The sequence below is a fragment of the Somniosus microcephalus genome, chromosome 3 (assembly GCF_052327205.1).
Source record: "Somniosus microcephalus isolate GS21.2 chromosome 3, FLI_Smic_1.0, whole genome shotgun sequence".
NCBI classification, from domain to species: domain Eukaryota; kingdom Metazoa; phylum Chordata; class Chondrichthyes; order Squaliformes; family Somniosidae; genus Somniosus; species Somniosus microcephalus.
The window spans coordinates 9,991,427-10,012,507 of NC_140989.1; the positions used below are offsets into that span (position 1 = coordinate 9,991,427).

Here is a 21,081-nt window from a genome sequence, read left to right on the forward strand (position 1 = left end):
AGTGTAACATATCAAAGTTTGCAGATGATACTAAGATGGGAGGGAAAGTAGTGAGTGAGGAGGACATAACAAACCTGCAAGGGGACATAGACAGGCTAAGTAAGTGGGCAGAGATTTGGCAGATGGAATACAATACTGGAAAGTGTGAGGTTATGCACTTTGGCAGGAAAAATCGTAGAGCAAGTTATTATCTTAATGGCAAGAAACTGGAAAGTACTGAAGTACAAAGGGATCTGGGGGTCCTGGTGCACGAAACTCAAAAGGTTAGTATGCAGGTGCAGCAAGTGATTAAGAAGGCCAATGGAATGTTGGCTTTCATTGCTAGGGGGATAGAATATAAAAATAGGGAGGTATTGCTTCAGTTGTACAAGGTATTGGTGAGACCGCACCTGGAATACTGCGTACAGTTTTGGTGTCCAGACTTAAGAAAGGACATACTTGCTCTCGAGTCAGTGCAAAGAAGGTTCACTCGGTTAATCCCGGGGATGAGGGGATGGACATATGAGGAGAGGTTGAGTAGATTGGGACTCTACTCATTGGAGTTCAGAAGAATGAGAGGCGATCTTATTGAAACATATAAGATTGTGAAGGGGTTGGATCGGGTGGATGCAGTGGGTAGCGGAGCAGGCCCAGGGGCCGTGTAGCCTGATCCTGCTCCTATTTCGTGTGTCTAATTCTGTTAGATTCAGGAGATGGTTCTGTGATAGTGGATTGGCGGTTAGGATCAGATCAGCCATGATCTTATTGAATGGCGGAGCAGGCTCCAGGGGCCGATTGGCCTACTCCTGCTCCTATTTCTTATGTTCTTATGTTCTTATGTTCACCCAATCATTGGAGGCCGTGCCTTCAGCCATCTAGGCCCTGAGCTTCCTTCCCAAGCCTCTTCACTTCCCCACCTCTCTCTACTCAAGACGCTGCTTAAAACCTACCTCTTGGTCTGATTACACTCCTGTGAAGCACCTTGGGACATTTTACTACGTTAAAGTGCTATATAAATGTTGCTGTTGTTGTTGTTCTCTCAGTTTCCGAATTCCTGATATACATTTCTGACAGCGAGAAACACAATTTGTTGGGAGAGATTGACAGAGACAAACACAAAGAATGGGCTGGACTTTCCTCCATCAAAACTCTCCACTTGCTTGGATGGGTGCAGCTGCAACAACACTCAAAGCTCGACACCATCCCAGAGAAAGCATTCACCAGGTTATACAATGACTCCCTCCACCACCGGTGCACCATGGCTGCAATGTGTACTGGAGAGGGTTGATGAGGGCAATGTGGTTGACGTAGTATATATGGATTTCCAAAAGGTGTTTGACAACATGCCACATAATAGGCTTGCCATCAAAGTTGAAGCCCATGGAATAAAAGGGACAATGGCAGCATGGATACGAAATTGGCTAAGTGACAGGAAACAGTGAGTAGGGTTGAGCGGTAGTTTTTTGGATTGGAAAAAAGGAACACATACAGTGATGTTCCCCAGGGGTTAGTATTAGGAACATTGCTTTCCTTGATATATATTAATGACTTGGACTTGGGTGTACTGGGTACAATTTCAACATTTGCAGGTGACACAAAACTTGGAAGTATAGTGAACAGTGAGAAGGATCGTGATAGTGAAAGGTAAATCGTGCTTGACTTATCTACTGGAATTTTTTGAGGATGTGACTGGTAGAAGAGATATGGGAGAACCAGTGTGTAGTGTATGTACCTTTAAGGGGAGAACTACTTTTTACAGCTCCTGTATACTGTAGTACCGGCAGTGACCACACCTGTATATAAACCCTGAGTAGGGATCTGTACAGTTAGTTTTAGAGTAACCCTCATCCAGTAAACACCTGTTGATTGTTCCCTGCAGTCTCTTGTCTAATTATTGAAGGACACACAACATCAAGATACACGGATCTAACATTGGCGACGAGAAGATTCAAACCTACCTGCAACTCTGCATCACCTCCCAGGGATTCGCTCCTGGAGAACAGTGAAAGAAGAAGGCTGAGTCCAGAAGCACGGGCGTCGACCATCCAGCGGAGACTTGAGCATCGCAGGGGAGGCTGTTGAGAGCTGGGCTTGGTTCTCCAGTCACGGTGTGATATGCCATCAATGACTCAAAGACAAGGATTCAACTGAAGGCTTTTAATCACTAAGAACATAGCAGCATAGCAGGTCTTCCCACATCGGGTTCATCTGGTAGTGAATGACTCATACAGCTCCTGAGACCTTTATATGGCAAAAGACAGGGGCGTAGCCAATACACACAATAGGAACAAAAGGGTGCGGTTCACACAATACAAGCAGGTAAAATACAAGCAGGTCTGATGAAGGCATATTTCATCACATTCACCCCTTCTACAGATTTAGTCTGTCCGGGGGTGTGATAGTCCTTCCTGAATGCCGCAACAGTACCTTAGGTTCCGGCCGGGAGTCCGTGGTGCCCTCCTTGGCATACCCATGTGCTGGGGGTGTTGCAGGTACTTCTGGGGGTGGTGAGGATACCTCTGGGGATGGTGGAGGTTCTTCTGGGGGTGGTGGTGATGGGTCGTCATCGTCGCTTCCTGCCGAGGTGAGGTCCTTTATGGACACGGTGTCTTCACGCCCGTCGGCGTGCTTGACGTACGCGTACTGTGGGTTTGCGTGGAGTAGGTGTACTGCCTCCACGAGGGGATCCATTTTGTGGCCCCTCACATGCTTCCGTAACAGGACTGTCTCTGGGGTGGAGAGCCACGAGGGTAGGGATACTCCTGAGGTTGATTTGCGGGGAAAAACAAACATCTTCTCGTGAGGAGTGGCGTTAGTAGCAGTACACAGTAGCGACCTTATCGAGTGGAGTACGTCTGGGAGGACCTCCTGCCAGCGGGAGGTGGGGAGGCCTTTAGACCTTAGTGCTAAGGTGACCGCCTTCCACACTGTCGCGTTCTCCCTCTCCACTTGCCCATTACCCCGGGGGTTATAACTAGTGGTCCGACTCGTGCCTATCCCCTTCGACAGCAGGTATTGGCGCAGTTCATCGCTCATGAACGACGCCCCCCTGTCAGTGTGGATGTAGTTAGGCATGCCAAATGTGCAAAACAGGTTGCCGAGGCACTTGATGACCGTGGCACTGGTCATATCTGGGCAGGGGTAGGCGAATGGGAAGCGGGAGTACTCGTCCACAATGTTGAGAAAGTACACATTGCGGTCGGTGGAGGGGAGTGGTCCCTTGAAATCTAAGCTCAGGCGCTCGAATGGCCGTGTAGCTTTGATCAGGTGGGCTCGGTCGGGCCTGAAAAAACGGGGCTTGCATTCCGCACAGGTGCGGCAGTCCCTGGTCATAGACCGGACCTCCTCGATGGAATAGGGCAGGTTACGGGATTTTATAAAGTGGAATAGCCGGGTGACCCCCGGGTGGCAGAGGCCATTGTGGAGGCCCTGTAGCCTGTCCCCCTGGATGCTGGCACACATCCCTCGTGATAGGGCATCGGGGGATTCGTTGAGGGCCCCCGGCCTATATATTATGTCGTACTCAAACGTGGAGAGTTCGATCCGCCACCTGAGAATTTTGTCGTTCTTGATCTTCCCCCTCTGTTTGTTGTTAAACATGAAGGCTACCGACCGCTGGTCGGTAAGCAGGGTGAAGCGTTTGCCGGCTAGGTAGTGCCTCCAGTGCCGCACTGCCTCCACTATGGCCTGGGCCTCCTTCTCTACCAAGGAGTGCCTGATCTCGGGCCCTTGGAGGGTTCTTGAGAAAAAGGCTACAGGCCGCCCATCCTGGTTGAGGGTGGCTGCTAAAGCGAAGTCGGACGCATCGCTTTCGACCTGGAAAGGGATGTTTTCATCCACTGCCTGCAGCGCGGCCTTCTCAATGTCGTGTTTAATGCTGTTGAAGGCGGCGTGGGCCTCAGCTGTGAGCGGGAAGGACGTTGATTTCAGGAGGGGACGGGCCTTGTCGGAATAATTGTGGACCCATTGGGCGTAATAGGAGAAGAACCCCAGGCACCTTTTCAGGGCCTTGGGAATGTTTGGTAGGGGTAGCTCCCATAGGGGGCGCAATCGGTCGGGGTCCGGACCGATTTCCCCGTTTCCCACCACGCAGCCCAGGATACAGATGCGCGTGGTGCTAAAGACACACTTATCCTCGTTGTAGGTGAGATTGAGTCTGAGGGCGGTTTTCAGAAATCTCGCGAGGTTCGAGTCGTGGTCTTGCTGGTCGTGGCCGCAGATGGTGACATTGTCTAGGTATGGGTAGGTGGCTGTTAACTGGGTCTCATTGACCACGCGGTCCATCTCCCGCTGGAAGACCGAGACCCCATTCGTTACCCCAAAGGGGACTCTGAGGAAGTGGTAGAGACGTCCGTTCGCCTCGAAGGCGGTGTATGGATGGTCCTCCGGCCTAATGGGGAGCTGGTGGTATGCCGATTTTAGGTCGATGGTGGAAAACACCCGGTATTGCGCGATTTGGTTAACCATATCTGCTATGCGGGGCAGAGGGTAGGCGTCTAGCTGGGTGTATAGATTAACCGTCTGGCTATAATCTATCACCATCCGCTTCTTTTCGCTACCCTTAACTACAACTACCTGGGCGCGCCACGGGCTGGTACTGCATTCGATGATACCCTCCCGCTTGAGTCTTTCTACTTCCGACGCAATGAACCGTCTATCCTCCCAGCTGTACCGCCTATTCTTGGTCGCTATGGGTCGACAGTTGGGTGCGAGGTTGGCGAACAGAGAGGGCGGCTTGACCTTCAGGGTAGCCAGACCGCACACTGTGAGGGGCAGCTGGGACCCACCGTAGGTAAGCGTGATACTTTGGTGGTGGCACTGGAAGTCCAGACCCAAGATCACGCTCACACAGAGATCTGGCATTATCAATAGTTTAAAATCTCTGTAATCATTGCCTTTTACCGACAACATAACCGCGCAGAAACCTGTAATTTTTGAGGTATGAGTCTTATCGGCCATGGCGATTTTGCCCTGTGTGGGGACTATCGTTAGAGAAAGTCGTTTTACCAGGCTAGGATGAATAAAGCTTTCGGTGCTCCCGCAGTCAATCAAGCATTTAACCTTGTTCCCGTTTACCTCTATGTCCATCATTGATTTAGACAACGGATGTGGCCTGGATTGATCCACTGTGATCGAGGCCACCAGTGGGTCCTGGAGGTCCGTGTAGTCGGGGCAAGATGGTGGACTCCATGAGGGTGGACAAGATGGCTTCCAAGATGGCCGCTCCCACGACGCGCACGCGGCGGTGGTGGAGTTGGAGGCGGGGTTCCCTCTGCAGACTTTGCTGAAATGTCCTTTCTTCCCGCATTTAAAACAGGTGGTACCCTTCGCTGGGTACAGATGCCTGGAGTGTTTGTCCTGACCGCAGAAGTAGCATTTCGGGCCCCGATGCATCGCGGCAGTAGTGGGGCTCCTGGGTGGAGGCTGGGGCTCCGATGGTGCTGGGCTGGCCTGAGACCTGGGAGGTGAAGATGGCTTCCAAGATGGCGGCCCCCACGGCGCGCACGAGGCGGAGTGGGCCGCGTGGCCTGGGGAACAGGATTCAGAGTTCCTCTGGGCCATATCCAGCGATCGCGCTATATCTATAGCCTGTTTTAAGTCCAGTCCCTCCTTTTCAAACAGTTTCTGCCGAATATAATTTGAACTGAGGCCCGCAATAAGGGAGTCTCGAATCAGCTCCTCCGTGTACACGATGGCAGACACGGCCTTACAGTTACAGTCTCTGCCCAGTACTTTTAGGTTTAGTATAAAGTCCTCTAGTGACTCACCATGCCGCTGCGTGCGAGTAGTCAGAAGATGCCTGGCGTACACCACGTTTATTGGCCACGCGTAGTGGGCCTTCAGGATGGTGCAGGCCTCCTCGTAGCTGGTGGCATCTTGGATGAGGGGGGAGACCCGATGGCTCACCCAGTTTCGCAGGATTCCCAGTTTCATGTCTCCGGTAGCGGTTTCGGCTGCGGCTATGGCAGTGGATGAGTTTGCAATGAAAAATTCGAAGCATTGGAACCAGTGTCCGAACTGTGTGGCTGCGTCTGAGGCATGGGGGTCCAGATCCAAGCGCTCTGGTTTCAGGAGTCGATCCAACCTAAAAGTACTGGGCAGAGACTGTAACTGTAAGGCCGTGTCTGCCATCGTGTACACGGAGGAGCTGATTCGAGACTCCCTTATTGCGGGCCTCAGTTCAAATTATATTCGGCAGAAACTGTTTGAAAAGGAGGGACTGGACTTAAAACAGGCTATAGATATAGCGCGATCGCTGGATATGGCCCAGAGGAACTCTGAATCCTGTTCCCCAGGCCACGCGGCCCAGTCCGCCTCATGCGCGCCGTGGGGGCCGCCATCTTGGAAGCCATCTTCACCTCCCAGGTCTCAGGCCAGCCCAGCACCATCGGAGCCCCAGCCTCCACCCAGGAGCCCCACTACTGCAGCGATGCATCGGGGCCCGAAATGCTACTTCTGTGGTCAGGACAAACACTCCAGGCATCTGTGCCCAGCGAAGGGCACCACCTGTTTTAAATGCGGGAAGAAAGGACATTTCAGCAAAGTCTGCAGAGGGAACCCCGCCTCCAACTCCACCACCGCCGCGTGCGTGCCGTGGGAGCGGCCATCTTGGAAGCCATCTTGTCCACCCTCATGGAGTCCACCATCTTGGTGTTTTAGTGATTAAAATTGATATGCCATCAATGACTCAAAGACAAGGATTCAACTGAAGGCTTTTAATCACTAAGAACATAGCAGCATAGCAGGTCTTCCCACATCGGGTTCGTCTGGTAGGAATGACTCATACAGCTCCTGAGACCTTTATATGGCAAAAGACAGGGGCGTAGCCAATACACACAATAGGAACAAAAGGGTGCGGTTCACACAATACAAGCAGGTAAAATACAAGCAGGTCTGATGAAGGCATATTTCATCACATACTGTCCAAAGTGGACTGGAGCGAGTGCGCTACACCCATCGTCCCTGTAATGAAGAGGTCATTGAGTAATACGCCTGGGGAACCAAAAAAGATCCGCATCTGTGGGGATTTTAAGGTGACAGTGAACCCAGTCCTTCACACGGTGCAATATCCGCTTCCACAAATTGAGGTTATTTTCGCCTCGCTATCTGGTGGTAAACGCTTCACCAAAATTGATCTAGCCCAGGTGTACTTGCAAATGGAGGTAGAAGAAGCTTCGAAACATTACCTTACAATCAACACCCATAAAGGTCTCTATCAATACAACTGGCTGGTGTTTGGAGTAGCCTCGGCTCCGGCCATCTGGCAAAGGGCGATGTATCAGGTCCTGCAAGGGATTCCAGGGACCCAGTGTTATTTGGACGACATCTTGGTCACGGGCGAAAATGACGGTGATCGCCTCGCTAACTTGGAGAAGGTGCTCGCCAGATTAAAGGAATATGGGCTACGAGCTAACCGCCACAAGTGCGAGTTTTTCCAGAAACAGATCTCGTATTGCGGCCACGTCATCGATGAAGAGGGATTACATAAGTCCCCTGATAAGATAGAGGCAGTAGTCAAGGCTCCAGCACCGGAAAATGTGTCACAACTGAGGTCATTCCTCGGGCTGGTAAACTATTACCACAAGTTCTTACCAAATTTGTCTACGGTACTACACCCGCTGAACACCCTACTGCAAACAGGGGTACCATGGAAGTGGGATGACGAACGTAGACGAGCTTTCCAGAAGTGTAAAGAATTGATCACATCAAAAGAGGTGTTGGCCCATTTCAACCCAGCACTATCAATTCGTTTGGCATGTGATGCATCACCCTACGGCATTGGAGCGGTGCTGTCGCACAAATTCCCAGATGGGTTGGAGAGGCCAGTGGCCTTTGCGTCTCGGTCACTAACCTCAGCTGAGCGCAACTATGCCCAGATTGACAGGGAGGCCCTCAGCCTAGTATGGGGAGTAAAAAAATTCAACCATTATCTGCATGGGCAGAAGTTCACCTTGCTGACTGACCACCAACCACTTGTCTCCATCTTTAATCCTAAGAAGGGCGTGCCAATAATGACTGCACAGCGGTTACAAAGATGGTCCCTGTTTCTAGGGGCGCACCAATATGATATCGAGTATAAGGCTACGAAACAGCATGGAAACGCTGATGGGCTATCACGCCTGTAGTATATGTACTTTGCAGAAGGAACTATATTCTGCAGCCCCTGTATACTGCAGTACCAGTAGTGACCTCCCCTGTATATAAGCCTGTGTAGTAACTTTTGCATAGTAGTTCCAGTTTGTCTCCACTCAGTAAAGACCTGTTGTAACCAGCTCCTGCAGTCCGTGTCTCAATTACACACGGACATAATACTGGCAACGAGCAGATCCGAACTTACCTACAGTTCTGCACCACCTCATGGGGATCCATCCCTGAAGCGAAGTTGTTAGAGGTCGAGGCCAGAAGGAAGAAAGAAAAAAAAAACAAACAGAAGAAACGGGCGTCGACCGTGGGCAACCGCCTCTGATTCATCGGAGTTGAAGATTTGCAGGAGATGCTGTTGAGAGTGGGGCTTGGTTATCCTGTCTATGGTGTTCCAGCTAATCGGGCTGGTGGCAGGTAGTACACTGATCCTTCCTGGGCTGCGGCGGGCTAGAGCTCGATCGGGTGGCTTTTCAACGGGGCTGAGCAGCGTTGTCGGGAAGAGGAGAGAGAGAGAGAGGGTGGAGCACATAGGGCGCGGCCGGTGCTACGAAGCCGGGCAGCGTACAGACCCGAGAAGAGGGAGGAAAGTGTCCCGTAAGGTTGCTCTGACGACGGGAAAATAAAAGAAATTAGAAGCGCAGAAAGCCGCGAGGAGCTGCAGTTGCCACGGGAACCACGGAGAGCGGCGTTAGCAGCAGCGCGGGGGGGGAAGTGCGCGAAGACCATAGGGCGTCACCATCACGGCATAAAACACCAGCAACAGCGCTAGCAGCAGCTGAGAAGGCGGAAAGCGCGGGAGGCGCCATCTTAATCCAGCGGGGAAGAAGGCCAGTCTTCAGCATCTTGGAAATCTAAGATGGCGCCTCCCGCGCTTTGCCTTCTTCCCCGATTTAACAAAATGGCACCATTTCAACCCAGCACTATCAATTCGTTTGGCATGTGATGCATCACATGCCTATTGCGGAACCTGATCACTCCAGCCAAACCGATGGCGAAGACTTTTAATGAAATTGTTGATATCCTACAGGAACACCTAAATCCTACACCGCTGCTGATAGCAGAAAGATTTAAATTCCACAGGAGAAATCAGCATAAAGATGAGAGCAATGCTGATTACCTTAAGGAACTACGCAAGCTATCAAAGCACTGCCAGTTCGGAGCAGGACTGACAGATACTCTATGGGACAAATTTGTCTGTGGACTCTTGAGTGAAGGAACCCAGAAGAGGTTACTCTCAGAGAAAGAGCTGACGCTAGATAAGGCTTTCAGCGTGGCAGTATCGTATGAAGCAGCAGCAAGTGGAGCTGCGGAAATACAGCAAATGCCACAGGAATACGGCACCCACGAAATGACACGGGGATTTGAAAAATGTTATCGCTGCGGCAGAACAACCCATGACCAGAAGGACTGCTGGTCCAAGGACAAAATATGCAGGCAATGCAGAAACATGGGACACATTGTACGAGTTTGCAGGTCTGGGAAGAAGACTAACGACAACAAAAAGGCTACTAAGGAACAGTACAGGAAAGTACAAACGATGACGGACAGTAGTTCCGAAGACCAGAAGAGCGATGGTGAATCCGGGAACAAGAGACTACGCTATCTCAAACTTCACAACGTAATCGCAAAAGAGGATCACTGAACCATGTGGGTCACCCTCACGATAGCAGGGTCCCAAGTCAAAATGGAATTGGATACAGGATCAGCCCTGACCGTCATGAATCGATGAGACTACGAGCGGCTATTCTCACACATACCCTTGAAAGAGACATCCATTGTCTTGAAGACGTATACGGGGCAGAAAGTATACCCCAGAGGGAAAATAAGGGTGCCTGTCGAATACAATGGCAAGGAAATACAGAAATTGTAACTGTACATACTGCAAGATGGTGGACCACCATTATTGGGACGTGAATGGATCAGAAAGATCAGTTTAGACTGGCACTCCATTCATGCACTGACAGTGGCTGGTAAAAAGGATGACGACGTCACACCTGGACGATTGTCAAAAATCTTAGCTAACGCCAAAGAGGTATTTCAACAAGAACTGGGAACTCTTAAAGGCATAACCGCCTCGATAAAAATAGAAGAGAATGCAATTCCCAAGTTTTTCAAAGCAAGACCGGTACCGTATGGAATTCGCCCAGCCATCGAGGCAGAGCTGGAGAATCTGGAGAATGCAGGCGTGTTATCTAAGGTAGACTGGAGCAAGTGGGCGACACCCATTGTTCCTGTCATGAAGAAAACGTTAAACAATAAGCCTGAGGAGCCAAGGAAGGTTCGCATCTGTGGGGACTTCAAGGTGACGGTGAACCCAGTCCTTCACACAGTACAATATCCTCTCCCGAGGATAGAAGATATTTTCGCCTCACTATCTGGAGGGAAGCGTTTTACAAAAATTGACCTAGCACAAGCATATTTGCAGATGGAGGTTGAAGAATCCTCTAGGAAGTATCTCACGATAAACACTCACAAAGGTCTTTACCAGTATAATCGACTGGTATTCGGAGTAGCATCAGCTCTGGCAATATGGCAAAGAGCGGTGGAACAAGTCCTGCAAGGGATTCCGGGGACTCAGTGTTACTTGGACGACATCCTAGTGACAGGTGAAGATGACAGTGAAACCTAGAGCAGGTGCTCACTAGACTAAGAGAACATGGGCTACGAGCCAATCGCCCCAAGTGCGAGTTTTTTAAGAAACAGATATCGTATTTTGGCCACGTGATTGATGAAGAGGGGTTACATAAGTCCCCTGACAAAATTGAAGCGGTGGTTAAGGCTCCAGAGCCTGAAAATGTGTCGCAACTGAGGTCATTCCTCGGATTGGTGAATTACTATCATAAGTTTTTGCCGAATTTGTCCACAATTCTGCACCCACTGAACGCCCTACTACAAACTGGAGTAGCATGGAAATGGAGCGATGAATGTAAGCGGGCCTTTCAGAAGAGTAAAGACCTAATCACTTCAAGAGAAGTATTGGCTCACTAAAACCCATCACTACCGATAAGACTGGCGTGTGATGCGTCTCCCTACGGCATTGGAGCGGTACTGTCACATAAATTCCTTGATGGTTCAGAGAGGCCGATAGCTTTTGCGTCACGCTCGTTGACTTCGGCCGAGCGTAACTACGCCCAGATTGACAGAGAGGCCCTCAGCCTGGTGTGGGGGGTGAAGAAGTTCAATCACTACCTGCACGGTCAGAAATTTACTCTACTAACTGATCATCAACCTCTTGTCTCCATTTTCAACCCTCAGAAGGGCGTACCGCTAATGACAGCACAATGGCTACAGAGGTGGTCCCTTTTCCTAGGGGCACACCAATATGACATCGAGTACAAAGGAACTAAACAGCATGGGAATGCTGATGGATTGTCGCGCCTACCGTTGCCGATGGTGGAAGAAGCACCTGCAGTGGATCCTGTGGAGATATTCCACTCGACCATAGTCGAATATCTACCTGTGACGAATGCAAACATAGAAAAGGAAACACGAAATGACCCGACACTCTCCTGGGTCTATGATTTAACGGTGAAGGGATGGCCAGCACATGGCGAACCACTGTTGCCAGCATTCTCGCCGAGAAGAGAACAGCTGTCAGTGTGCAGAGGAACCTTGATGTGTGGATCCAGAGTAGTAATTCCTCCCAAATTGAAGGATAGAGTGCTCAATGAGCTTCATGAGGGTCATCTGGGAGGGGTAAAAATGAAGAACTTAGCCAGAGCGTTTGTGTGGTGGCCGGGAATCGATAGAGAAATCGAAGAGATCACCAAGAGCTGTACAGGATGCCAGAAGGTCCAAAACGCCCCACCACAAGCCCCTCTACATCCATGGGAGTGGCCCTCATCTCCATGGCAAAGGGTGCACATTGATTTTGCTGGTCCATTTATGGACTCGATATTTTTAATTGCGGTGGATGCACATTCAAAGTGGCCAGAGGTAATAAAAATGTCCTCACCCACCACAGAAAAAACTATCACAGTCTTACGAACCATATTCGCCAGAAATGGGCTGCCTGAATAGATTTGCTCCGACAATGGACCACAGTTTGTGTCTGAAGAGTTCCGGAGGTTCTTAAAGAACAATGGTGTTAAGCATTACACATCCGCCCCATATCATCCAGCTACCAATGGATTGGCTGAGAGGTTCGTTCAAACATTCAAGAAGGCTACCAAGGCAATGTGTAATGAAGACATACCCCTACAACACAAGGTGGATAACTTCTTGTTTGCCTACCGGAATGCGACACATGTGGTTACCAACCAAACTCCAGCGATGATGTTCTTCAATCGAAGACTACGATGCCGCTTGGATTTGGTTAAGCCAAACATCAGAAGAGATGTGGAGAACAGGCAGTTTCAGAATATGAATGAAAGGCCAACCAGGAGTTTTAAGATAGGTCAACCAGTTTTGGCCCGGGACTACCGCACAGAGAAATGGCAGCCAGGAACAATCTGCACACGGCAAGGACCACTAATGTATACCGTGGATGTTGGAGAGAGCATTGTAAGACGCCATGCTGACCAGATTCTAGAGTCACTGGAAAACGTCAATTCCACACCACGATCCGATACACCTGGTGATGAAACCGAAGTACCAATTGCATCTATCTCAGAATCGGTGATATTGGAAGCAGACGAACCAAACAACGACGTTGATCCCGAATCAACTTTGCCAGAAGAACCTGATACCCCAAAGAGGCGTTATCAAGACAGAATCAGGAAGCCCCCTCAAAGACTGAACTTATAATTGCTTAACTTCAGCTAATGTATCTCGCAACTGTAATTGTAAATATGTTATTTAATTATTAATCGAATGTTATGTACTGTTTAGCTAAAAGGGGAGGAATTGTAGTGTATGTACTTTGCAGAAGGAACTATATTCTGCAGCCCCTGTATACTGCAGTACCAGTAGTGACCACCCCTGTATATAAGCCTGTGTAGTAACTTTTGCATAGTAGTTCCAGTTTGTCTCCACTCAGTAAAGACCTGTTGTAACCAACTCCTGCAGTCCGTGTCTGAATTACACATGGACATAATAACGCCTGCCACTACCTACTGCGGAGGAAGCACCAGCAGTGGATCCTGTCGAAATATTTCATTCGACTATAATTGAATGCTTGCCAGTAACTAACGCTGGTATAGAGAAGGAGACCCGAAATGACCGGGCACTCTCTCGGGTATATGATTTGACGGTGAAGGGATGGCCAGCACATGGCGACTCACTGTTGCCAGCATTCTCATCCAGAAGAGAACAGCTGTCAGTATGCCAGGGAACCTTGATCTGTGGATCCCGAGTGGTAATTCCACCCAAGTTAAGGGAGAGAGTGCTCAATGAGCTTCACGAAGGCCATCTGGGAGGGGTGAAAATGAAAAGCCTTGCTAGGGCTTATGTGTGGTGGCCGGGGATCGATCAGCAAATCGAGGACCTGACAAAGAGCTGCTCAGGATGCCAGAAGGTCCAAAATGCACTACCACATGCCCCTCTACACCCATGGGAGTGGCCCTCATCTCCATGGCAATGGGTGCATATTGATTTTGCTGGTCCATTCATGGACTCAATGTTTTTAATAGCTGTGCATGCACACTCGAAATGGCCTGAGGTGATAAAAATGTCCTCAACCACGACAGAGAAAATGATTGCAGTCCTACGGACCACATTTGCCAGGAACGGCTTGCCAGAGCAGATTTGCTCTGATAACGGACCACAGTTTGTGTCCGAAGAGTTTCGGAAATTTATGAGAAGGAATGGGGTAAGGCATTACACCTCCGCTCCGTATCATCCAGCCACCAATGGATTGGCTGAGAGGTTTGTACAAACCTTTAAAAAAACATTAAGGGCCATGTGCGATGACGACATTCCACTGCAGCATAAGGTGGACAATTTCCTGTTAGCCTACAGAAATGCGACACATGCAGTTACCAACCAGACCCCGGCCATGATGTTCTTTAACCGAAGGTTAAGATCTCGTCTGGATTTGCTCAGACCAAATGTGCGAAGAAATGTTGAGGATAAACAATTCCAGCACATCATTGAGAAGCTGACAAGGAGCTTCAATGTAGGGCAACCAGTCTTGGCCCGTGACTACCGAACAGAGAAATGGCAACCCGGAATGATATGTACATGGCAGGGGCCATTAATGTACACAGTGGATGTCGGGGAGAACATTGTGAGACGCCACGTCGACCAGATCTTAGCGTCACAGGAACGAGTCAACCCCATGGCTCGCGTACCTGGGGATGAACCCGACATACCGGTAGCATCTACCTCAGAAACAGTAGCAGTGGAAACCGATGAAAGGGGGCCAGAATCGCCTCCGCACCAAGAACAAGAACCTCAGGAAAGGCGCTCTCCAGAAAGGATCAGGGAGCCGCCCCAAAGACTGAATCTGTAAATGGACTATTTCTGTTTAATGTGCATGTTAAAGTGTTAATTGTTATTTGCATATTATGGGTACTGCTAATCTAAAAGGGGAGGAATTGTAGTGTATGTACCTTTAAGAGAGAACTACTTTTACAGCTCCTGTATACTGCAGTACCGGCAGTGACCACACCTGTATATAAGCCTTGAGCATGCCTCTATACTCCCAGTCTTGAGACTACCCTACTCCAGTAAACACCTGTTGATTTTTAAGTTACAGCCTTCGTGTAGTTATTGGAAAACATCCTACTTTAAGAATCACGGATTTAACAACCGGTATATAAGCCCTGAGTAGGGATCTGTACTTTAGTTTTTGAGTAACCTACATCCAGTAAACACCTGTTAATTGTTCCTCTGCAGTCTCTGTCGATTTATTGAAGAATACCATACATTAACATTCACGGATTCAACAGAGTTCGCCCCAGTGACCTGGCAAATGTTTATCCTTCATTTTACAACACCTATAACATTTATCTCATTGCTGTTTGTTGGATCTTGCTGTGCCCAAATGGCTGCTGCATTTCCTACATTACAAGAGTGACTACTCTTCAGAAGATCTTCATTGGCTGTGAGGCGTTTTGAGACCTCCCGTGGTGTGAAAGCGCTGTAGAAATGCGAGACCTTCTTTGTTACACACCTCACAGTAAGATATACTGGGTAAGATAATGGGGTCAAGTTTCACTGGCTTTGCCTGGAGTTAACGGCCTCAAAATGGGGTCGGTAGCCTTACCACCCCGTTGCCCTCTGGCGAAGCTGCCCTGGGACCCCCATCCTCCGTGATCGTGACCTCTCTCCCCTCCCTCCCTCCACAACCTACCTTATATCAGCTGCCCTAGTTCGGTCTCGAGGCCTCAAAACAGGAGCCGCACCTCCCGTTTGCCTGCCAGGTTTAAGTGAGGCCTGGCGGGGTGGCGGTGGGGCTGTTCACTGCTAGAACTAGCTGTTGGCCAAATGTCAAACTGGAGCCAACCCTGTCTCTGTCAACACTGGCATTCAACACACTGCAGGTGAAGTGTTATCACGAGGACAGGCTGGAAAGGTGATATCAGCATACGAACGCTTCGCTCAGCGGGGTGACATCCCTCTGTGTGACTTTGTGACTTTAATTCCCCATCCCCGAGAGTAGCCAGCAGTCGTTCCTAAATCAGATTATAAATCATAACTGCAGCTAAAGGGATGTTCGTCCCCTTCGAATCCATCACCTGGAATCCCGCTGGGAAACGGCGTTAGTGGGTTAAACAAACGGCCGTTTCTCCAGGGCCAGCTTGGCGGCCGGAGAGCAACAGAGAATCCCCGGGAAATTCAGGGCTTGTAATCTGAAACGGAGAGGGATCATAGGAGCTGTTAAGTTGCTGTCTTACCAATTGTTGTTTTGCTTCCTTAATTTGAAGCTGTAAATGTCGATCATTTCTAGGGAGAGTGAAAGACCCAATCCTTATTCAATCACCCCCCGTCATTCGTGTGGTAACTGGACTGACGGTGAGGCTGTGGTGTGACATGCACCATGCCCCTGTAAGTACAACCAGTGTATACTGGTACCAGCGGAGGCCGGGGACACGGTTCAGGTGGCTGCTAACTTTACAAGATACCCCACGTTGGAGAACAGGTTTCCATCACCGGCTTTGGTCTTCCAGGGATGTCCCCAGGAACAGCTTCCTTCTGACCATCAGCTGAGTGACACCGCTCTCCCCGGCTGCGGTGTGTGGGGCTTCATCTATGGAGCAGGAACCCAGCTGAATGTAACCGGTAGGTCAGTGTTAGCGAACGCTGGCAGGGTCTCAGTAACAAGAATGAATTGTGTTCCTGGATATTCAAATAAAACGTACGGTTGGGGAGATCGGATAAGAACATAAGAATTAGGAGCAGGAGTAGGCCATTCGGCCCCTCGAGCCTGCTCCACCATTCAATGAGATCATGGCTGATCTTCTGCCTCAACTCCATTCACCGGCCATATCGCCATATCCCTTGATTCCCCTAGAGTCCAAAAATCTATCGATCTCTGTCTTGAATATACTCAACGACTGATCCTGACACAGGAGCCAGGATTGGCTCAATGGCCCTTTCCTACTTTGAATTCTTGTGTTGCCTTTGCCAGGGAAGGTCCTAGTCTGTATTGGAAACATTTAATTTTGATTTAAACAAGAATAAGGTCCCTGACGGCTCGCTGGGTAAGTGTCTTTCTTGATGTGGTCCTGAGAACTACAGATCAGGCAGGACGAAGTACAATTCTTGGTCCATGTGTTAGCTGATCTCACCCAGTATAATTCTGAGTCTGGCAACTAGGAAGAGCCAAGATACAACTGCAAGTCCATGCTGAGGTCGACGGTCTCACTCAGTGTGTTGAGAGCAGGAAGGGCCCAGATTTGGTTTGTTCCACGTTATTGACCCTTTGTGTAAAGACCATTTGCTTTGTTTCTGACCTTTTCTATCTGCAGTCCCTCCTTTAAAGAGATCCTATGGTCCAGTCACTTGTGCCTGAGGCGCCCCAGATATTGGGCACCAGATCTCATTAAAATGGAGCCAGCTCAGACTCAGAGCCCAGGTAATTGAGTCTGGGGGTTTTGATCATTCAGGGACCGGGTGTCGGGGGCTTGAGCATTGGTGGGCCGGGATCCAAGGGTGGGGGATCCGGGGTCTGAGCATCGGGAGGCCAGGGATTGGGGGCTGGGGTCGGGGAGGGAGGTCGGGGCCGGGAGAGGCGGCGATCAGTTCCTTTAATGTAGGGTATGGGGAAGCACTCCACCTCACACCTCACTCTTCCTCACTCCTCATTCCTCACTCCACCTCACACCTCACTCCTCACTCCACCTCACACCTCACTCCTCACTCCTCCTCCCACTTCACTCCACCTCCCACCTCACTCCACCTCCCCTCACTCCACCTCCCCTCACTCCTCCTCTCACCTCACTCCTCACTCCACCTCACACCTCCCTTCACCTCCCACCTCACTACTCCTCACACCTCACTCCACCTCACATCTCACTCCAACTCCCACTTCACTCCTCCTCTCACCTCACTCCACCTCACTCCACCTCACACCTCACTCCAACTCCCACCTCACTCCTCCTCTCACCTCACTCCACCTCACTCCTCCTCCCACCTCACTCCACCTCACTCCTCCTCCCACCTCACTCCACCTCACACCTCACTCCAACTCCCACCTCGCTCCTCCTCTCACCTCACTCCACCTCACTCCTCCTCCCACCTCACGCCTCCTCCCACCTCCCTCTACCTCCCACCTCACTCCACCTCCCACCTCACCCCACCTCACACCTCACTCCTCCTCTCACCTCACTCCACCTCACTCCACCTCACACCTCACTCCAACTCCCACCTCACTCCTCCTCTCACCTCACTCCACCTCACTCCTCCTCCCACCTCACTCCACCTCACTCCTCCTCCCACCTCACTCCACCTCCCACCTCACTCCTCCTCCCACCTCACTCCTCCTCTCACCTCACTCCTCCTCTGTTTCTTACCCATGCGTTTGTTCCTAGCAGGTGCTCACTATCCTGGTTTCCCTGAGTTCAGCGTGCCCTCGTTAGGCTACTTATGTCCATATGCAAAGGGCCAGTGCCTGTTTCAGGCATAAGGAAAAGACAGAGTTTTTGACCTTGCCCAATGTAGCGGGCAGCTATTTCCGGCCAACATATTGGGTAATACTGGTGGCGTTATGAGTCCGAGTAATGCCTGAAAGACGACGAGTGGTACACGGATTAATTTCTTGGCCTGAAGGTCTACACTTAGACTTTATTGAATGTCTTACCAGTTAAGATCTCAGTGGGCAGCGCTCTCGCCTCTGAGTCGGAAGGTCATGGGTTCGAGCTCCACTCCAGAGACTTGAGCCCATAATCTAGGCTGACGCTCTAGTGCAATAGTGAGGAAGCGCTGCACTGTCAGAGGGGCAGTACTGAGGGAGCGCTGCACTGTCGGAGGGGCAGTACTAAGGGAGCACTGCACTTTTGATGGGGCAGTACTAAGGGAGTGCTGCACTGTCGGAGGGGCAGTACTGAGGGAGCACTGCACTGTTGGAGGGGCAGTACTGAGGGAGTGCTGCACTGTCGGAGGGCAGTACTGAGGGAGCGCTGCACTGTCGGAGGGGCAGTACTAAGGGAGCACTGCACTTTTGATGGGGCAGTACTAAGGGAGTGCTGCACTGTCGGAGGGGCAGTACTGAGGGAGCACTGCACTGTTGGAGGGGCAGTACTGAGGGAGTGCTGCACTGTTGGAGGGCAGTACTGAGGGAGCACTGCACTGTTGGAGGGGCAGTACTGAGGGAGTGCTGCACTGTCAGGGGGCAGTACTGAGGAAGCGCTGCACTGTCGGAGGGGCAGTACTGAGGGAGCGCCGCACTGTCAGAGGGACAGTATTGAGGGAGCACTGCACTGTCGGAGGGGCGATACTGAGGGAGTGCTGCACTGTCGGAGGGTCAGTACTGAAGGAGCGCTGCACTGTCGGAGGGCCAGTACTGAGGGAGTGCTGCACTGTCGGAGGGGCAGTACTGAGGGAGCACTGCACTGTCGGAGGGGCAGTACTGAGGGAGAGCCGCACTGTCGGAGGAGCAGTACTGAGGGAGCGCTACACTATCGGAGGGGCAGTACTGAGGGAGTGCTGCACTGTCGGTGGGGCAGTACTGAGGGAGTGCTGCACTGTCGGTGGGGCAGTACTGAGGGAGGGCTGCACTGTCGGAGGGGCAGTACTGAGGGAGTGCTGCACTGTCGGAGGGGCAGTACTGAGGGAATGCTGCACTGTCGGAGGGGCAGTACTGAGGGAGTGCTGCACTGTCGGAGGGTCAGTACTGAGGGAGAGCTGCACTGTCGGAGGTGCCGACTTTCAGATGAGACTTTAAACCGAGGCCCTGTCTGCCCTCAGTTGAATGTAAGACATCCCACGACACTATTTTGAAGAAGAGACGGGGAGTTCTCCCCGGTGCCTTGGCCCAATATTTATCCCTCAACCAACATCAAAAAATCTGGTCAATGTCTCGTTGCTGTTTGTGGGAGCTTGCTGTCCACTCATTGGTTGCTGTGTTTCCTACACCACAACACTGACTATACTTCAAAGATTCCTCATTGTCTGTGAAGCACTTTGGGATGTCCGGAGGTTGTGAAAGGCTCTATATAAATGCAACAAATGTCTTTCTTTAATCCTGCTGGGCCCATTGAGCTCAGCACCTGTATTCCTGATCCCTGCTCCAGGCAGCTCACACTGGCTGTGGGAAACCGTAAAATCGGCATGGATATTACATTGAACTTTGAGCAACACATTTCAGTAGTAGAATACAGTCAGAATATATTTTTCCCTTGAAGGTGCAAATGCTCCAGTCCTTCTCCAGTCTCCGAGCCTGGAACGTGTCACAGAGGGTCACTCGGCGCGGTTACAGTGCACCATGCGGAACGCCAGAGTGAGCGACACCGATGTTCACTGGTACCGGCAACTACCAGGGCAAGATATGGAGCGGGTTTTAACACACGAGACTAGTGGCAGCACACGAGGGAGCCCAGGTTCCACTGACCGTCTCCAGCCTTCCAGAGACACCTCCAATAACAGCTTCATTCTGACAATCACAAACGTGCAGCCCAGTGACACTGCCGTCTATTACTGCTCAGTGTGGGGAGATATCAGCGGGAACGGAACCCAGCTCAATGTAACCAGTAAGTATAAGTTACATTACATTTGTTTGATTTATTATATATTACGTATGTGTACATCAGTTTGCTTAAAAGAATAGAGCAGGTGGGGGTCCTACTGTGGTTAGAAAATGTCATGTCTGTTCTAAACATATTTAAGATGAAAAGGATTTAAAATTCCAAAATACCATGGGCTTTTCCAGAAGTGGGCCTTAAGAAAGCGGTGATATAACATGTGAATCTGGATTTTGTTTCGCCCTTACTGTTTGGAGGGTATTTGGGTACACAGCAGCCTTGTGTTTATCTGGTCTGCCAGAAGACCATCAGTTCTTGTCCAGATCTCCCGATAAAGATGAAGAGTTGATCTGTGGAAGACTGACTGTCATTGGAGAGAAATGATGAAGCAATCTTAATGTCTTCTGTAACCCAGCCTGAATCCCCAGTTTGGACTCCTCTGGACACCAATCCCTTCAGATTTACATTGACTTAACCTTGTCCCAATCCTCATTCAAATATTCACTCTCCTCAACAACACAACACCAACTAAAACACAACACAACACAACACCAAATACAACTACAACACAACACAACACAACACCAAATACAACCACATCACAACACAACAAAACACAACACAACACAACACCAACTACTACACAACACAACACAAAACAAAACCAACTACAACACAACACAACACAACAACACCAACTACAACACAACACAACACAAAACAACACCAACTACAACACAACACAACCTGTGAGGGATCATCAGAATCTGGTGAGCCTCTGTGTCCCTGTGAGGGATCTGTCAGTATCTGGTGAGGCTCTGTGTCCCAGTGGGGGATCTGTCAGAATCTGGTGAGCCTCTGCATCCCTGTGAGGGATCTGTTGGAACCTGGTGAG

General features: G+C 50.3%; 1 protein-coding gene across 1 annotated transcript in view; it reads left to right on the plus strand.

The window, feature by feature from the left end:
* LOC147120835 (uncharacterized) overlaps positions 1-20,570 on the plus strand; it is a 225,593-nt gene extending 205,023 nt beyond the window's left edge. Inside the window, exons 3-4 of the mRNA XM_085977193.1 lie at positions 19,851-20,195; positions 20,488-20,570. Coding sequence (XP_085833319.1) covers positions 19,851-20,195; positions 20,488-20,570 — 428 coding nt within the window. The remainder of the gene's footprint in view (positions 1-19,850; positions 20,196-20,487) is intronic.
* Positions 20,571-21,081: the final 511 nt, after the last annotated feature.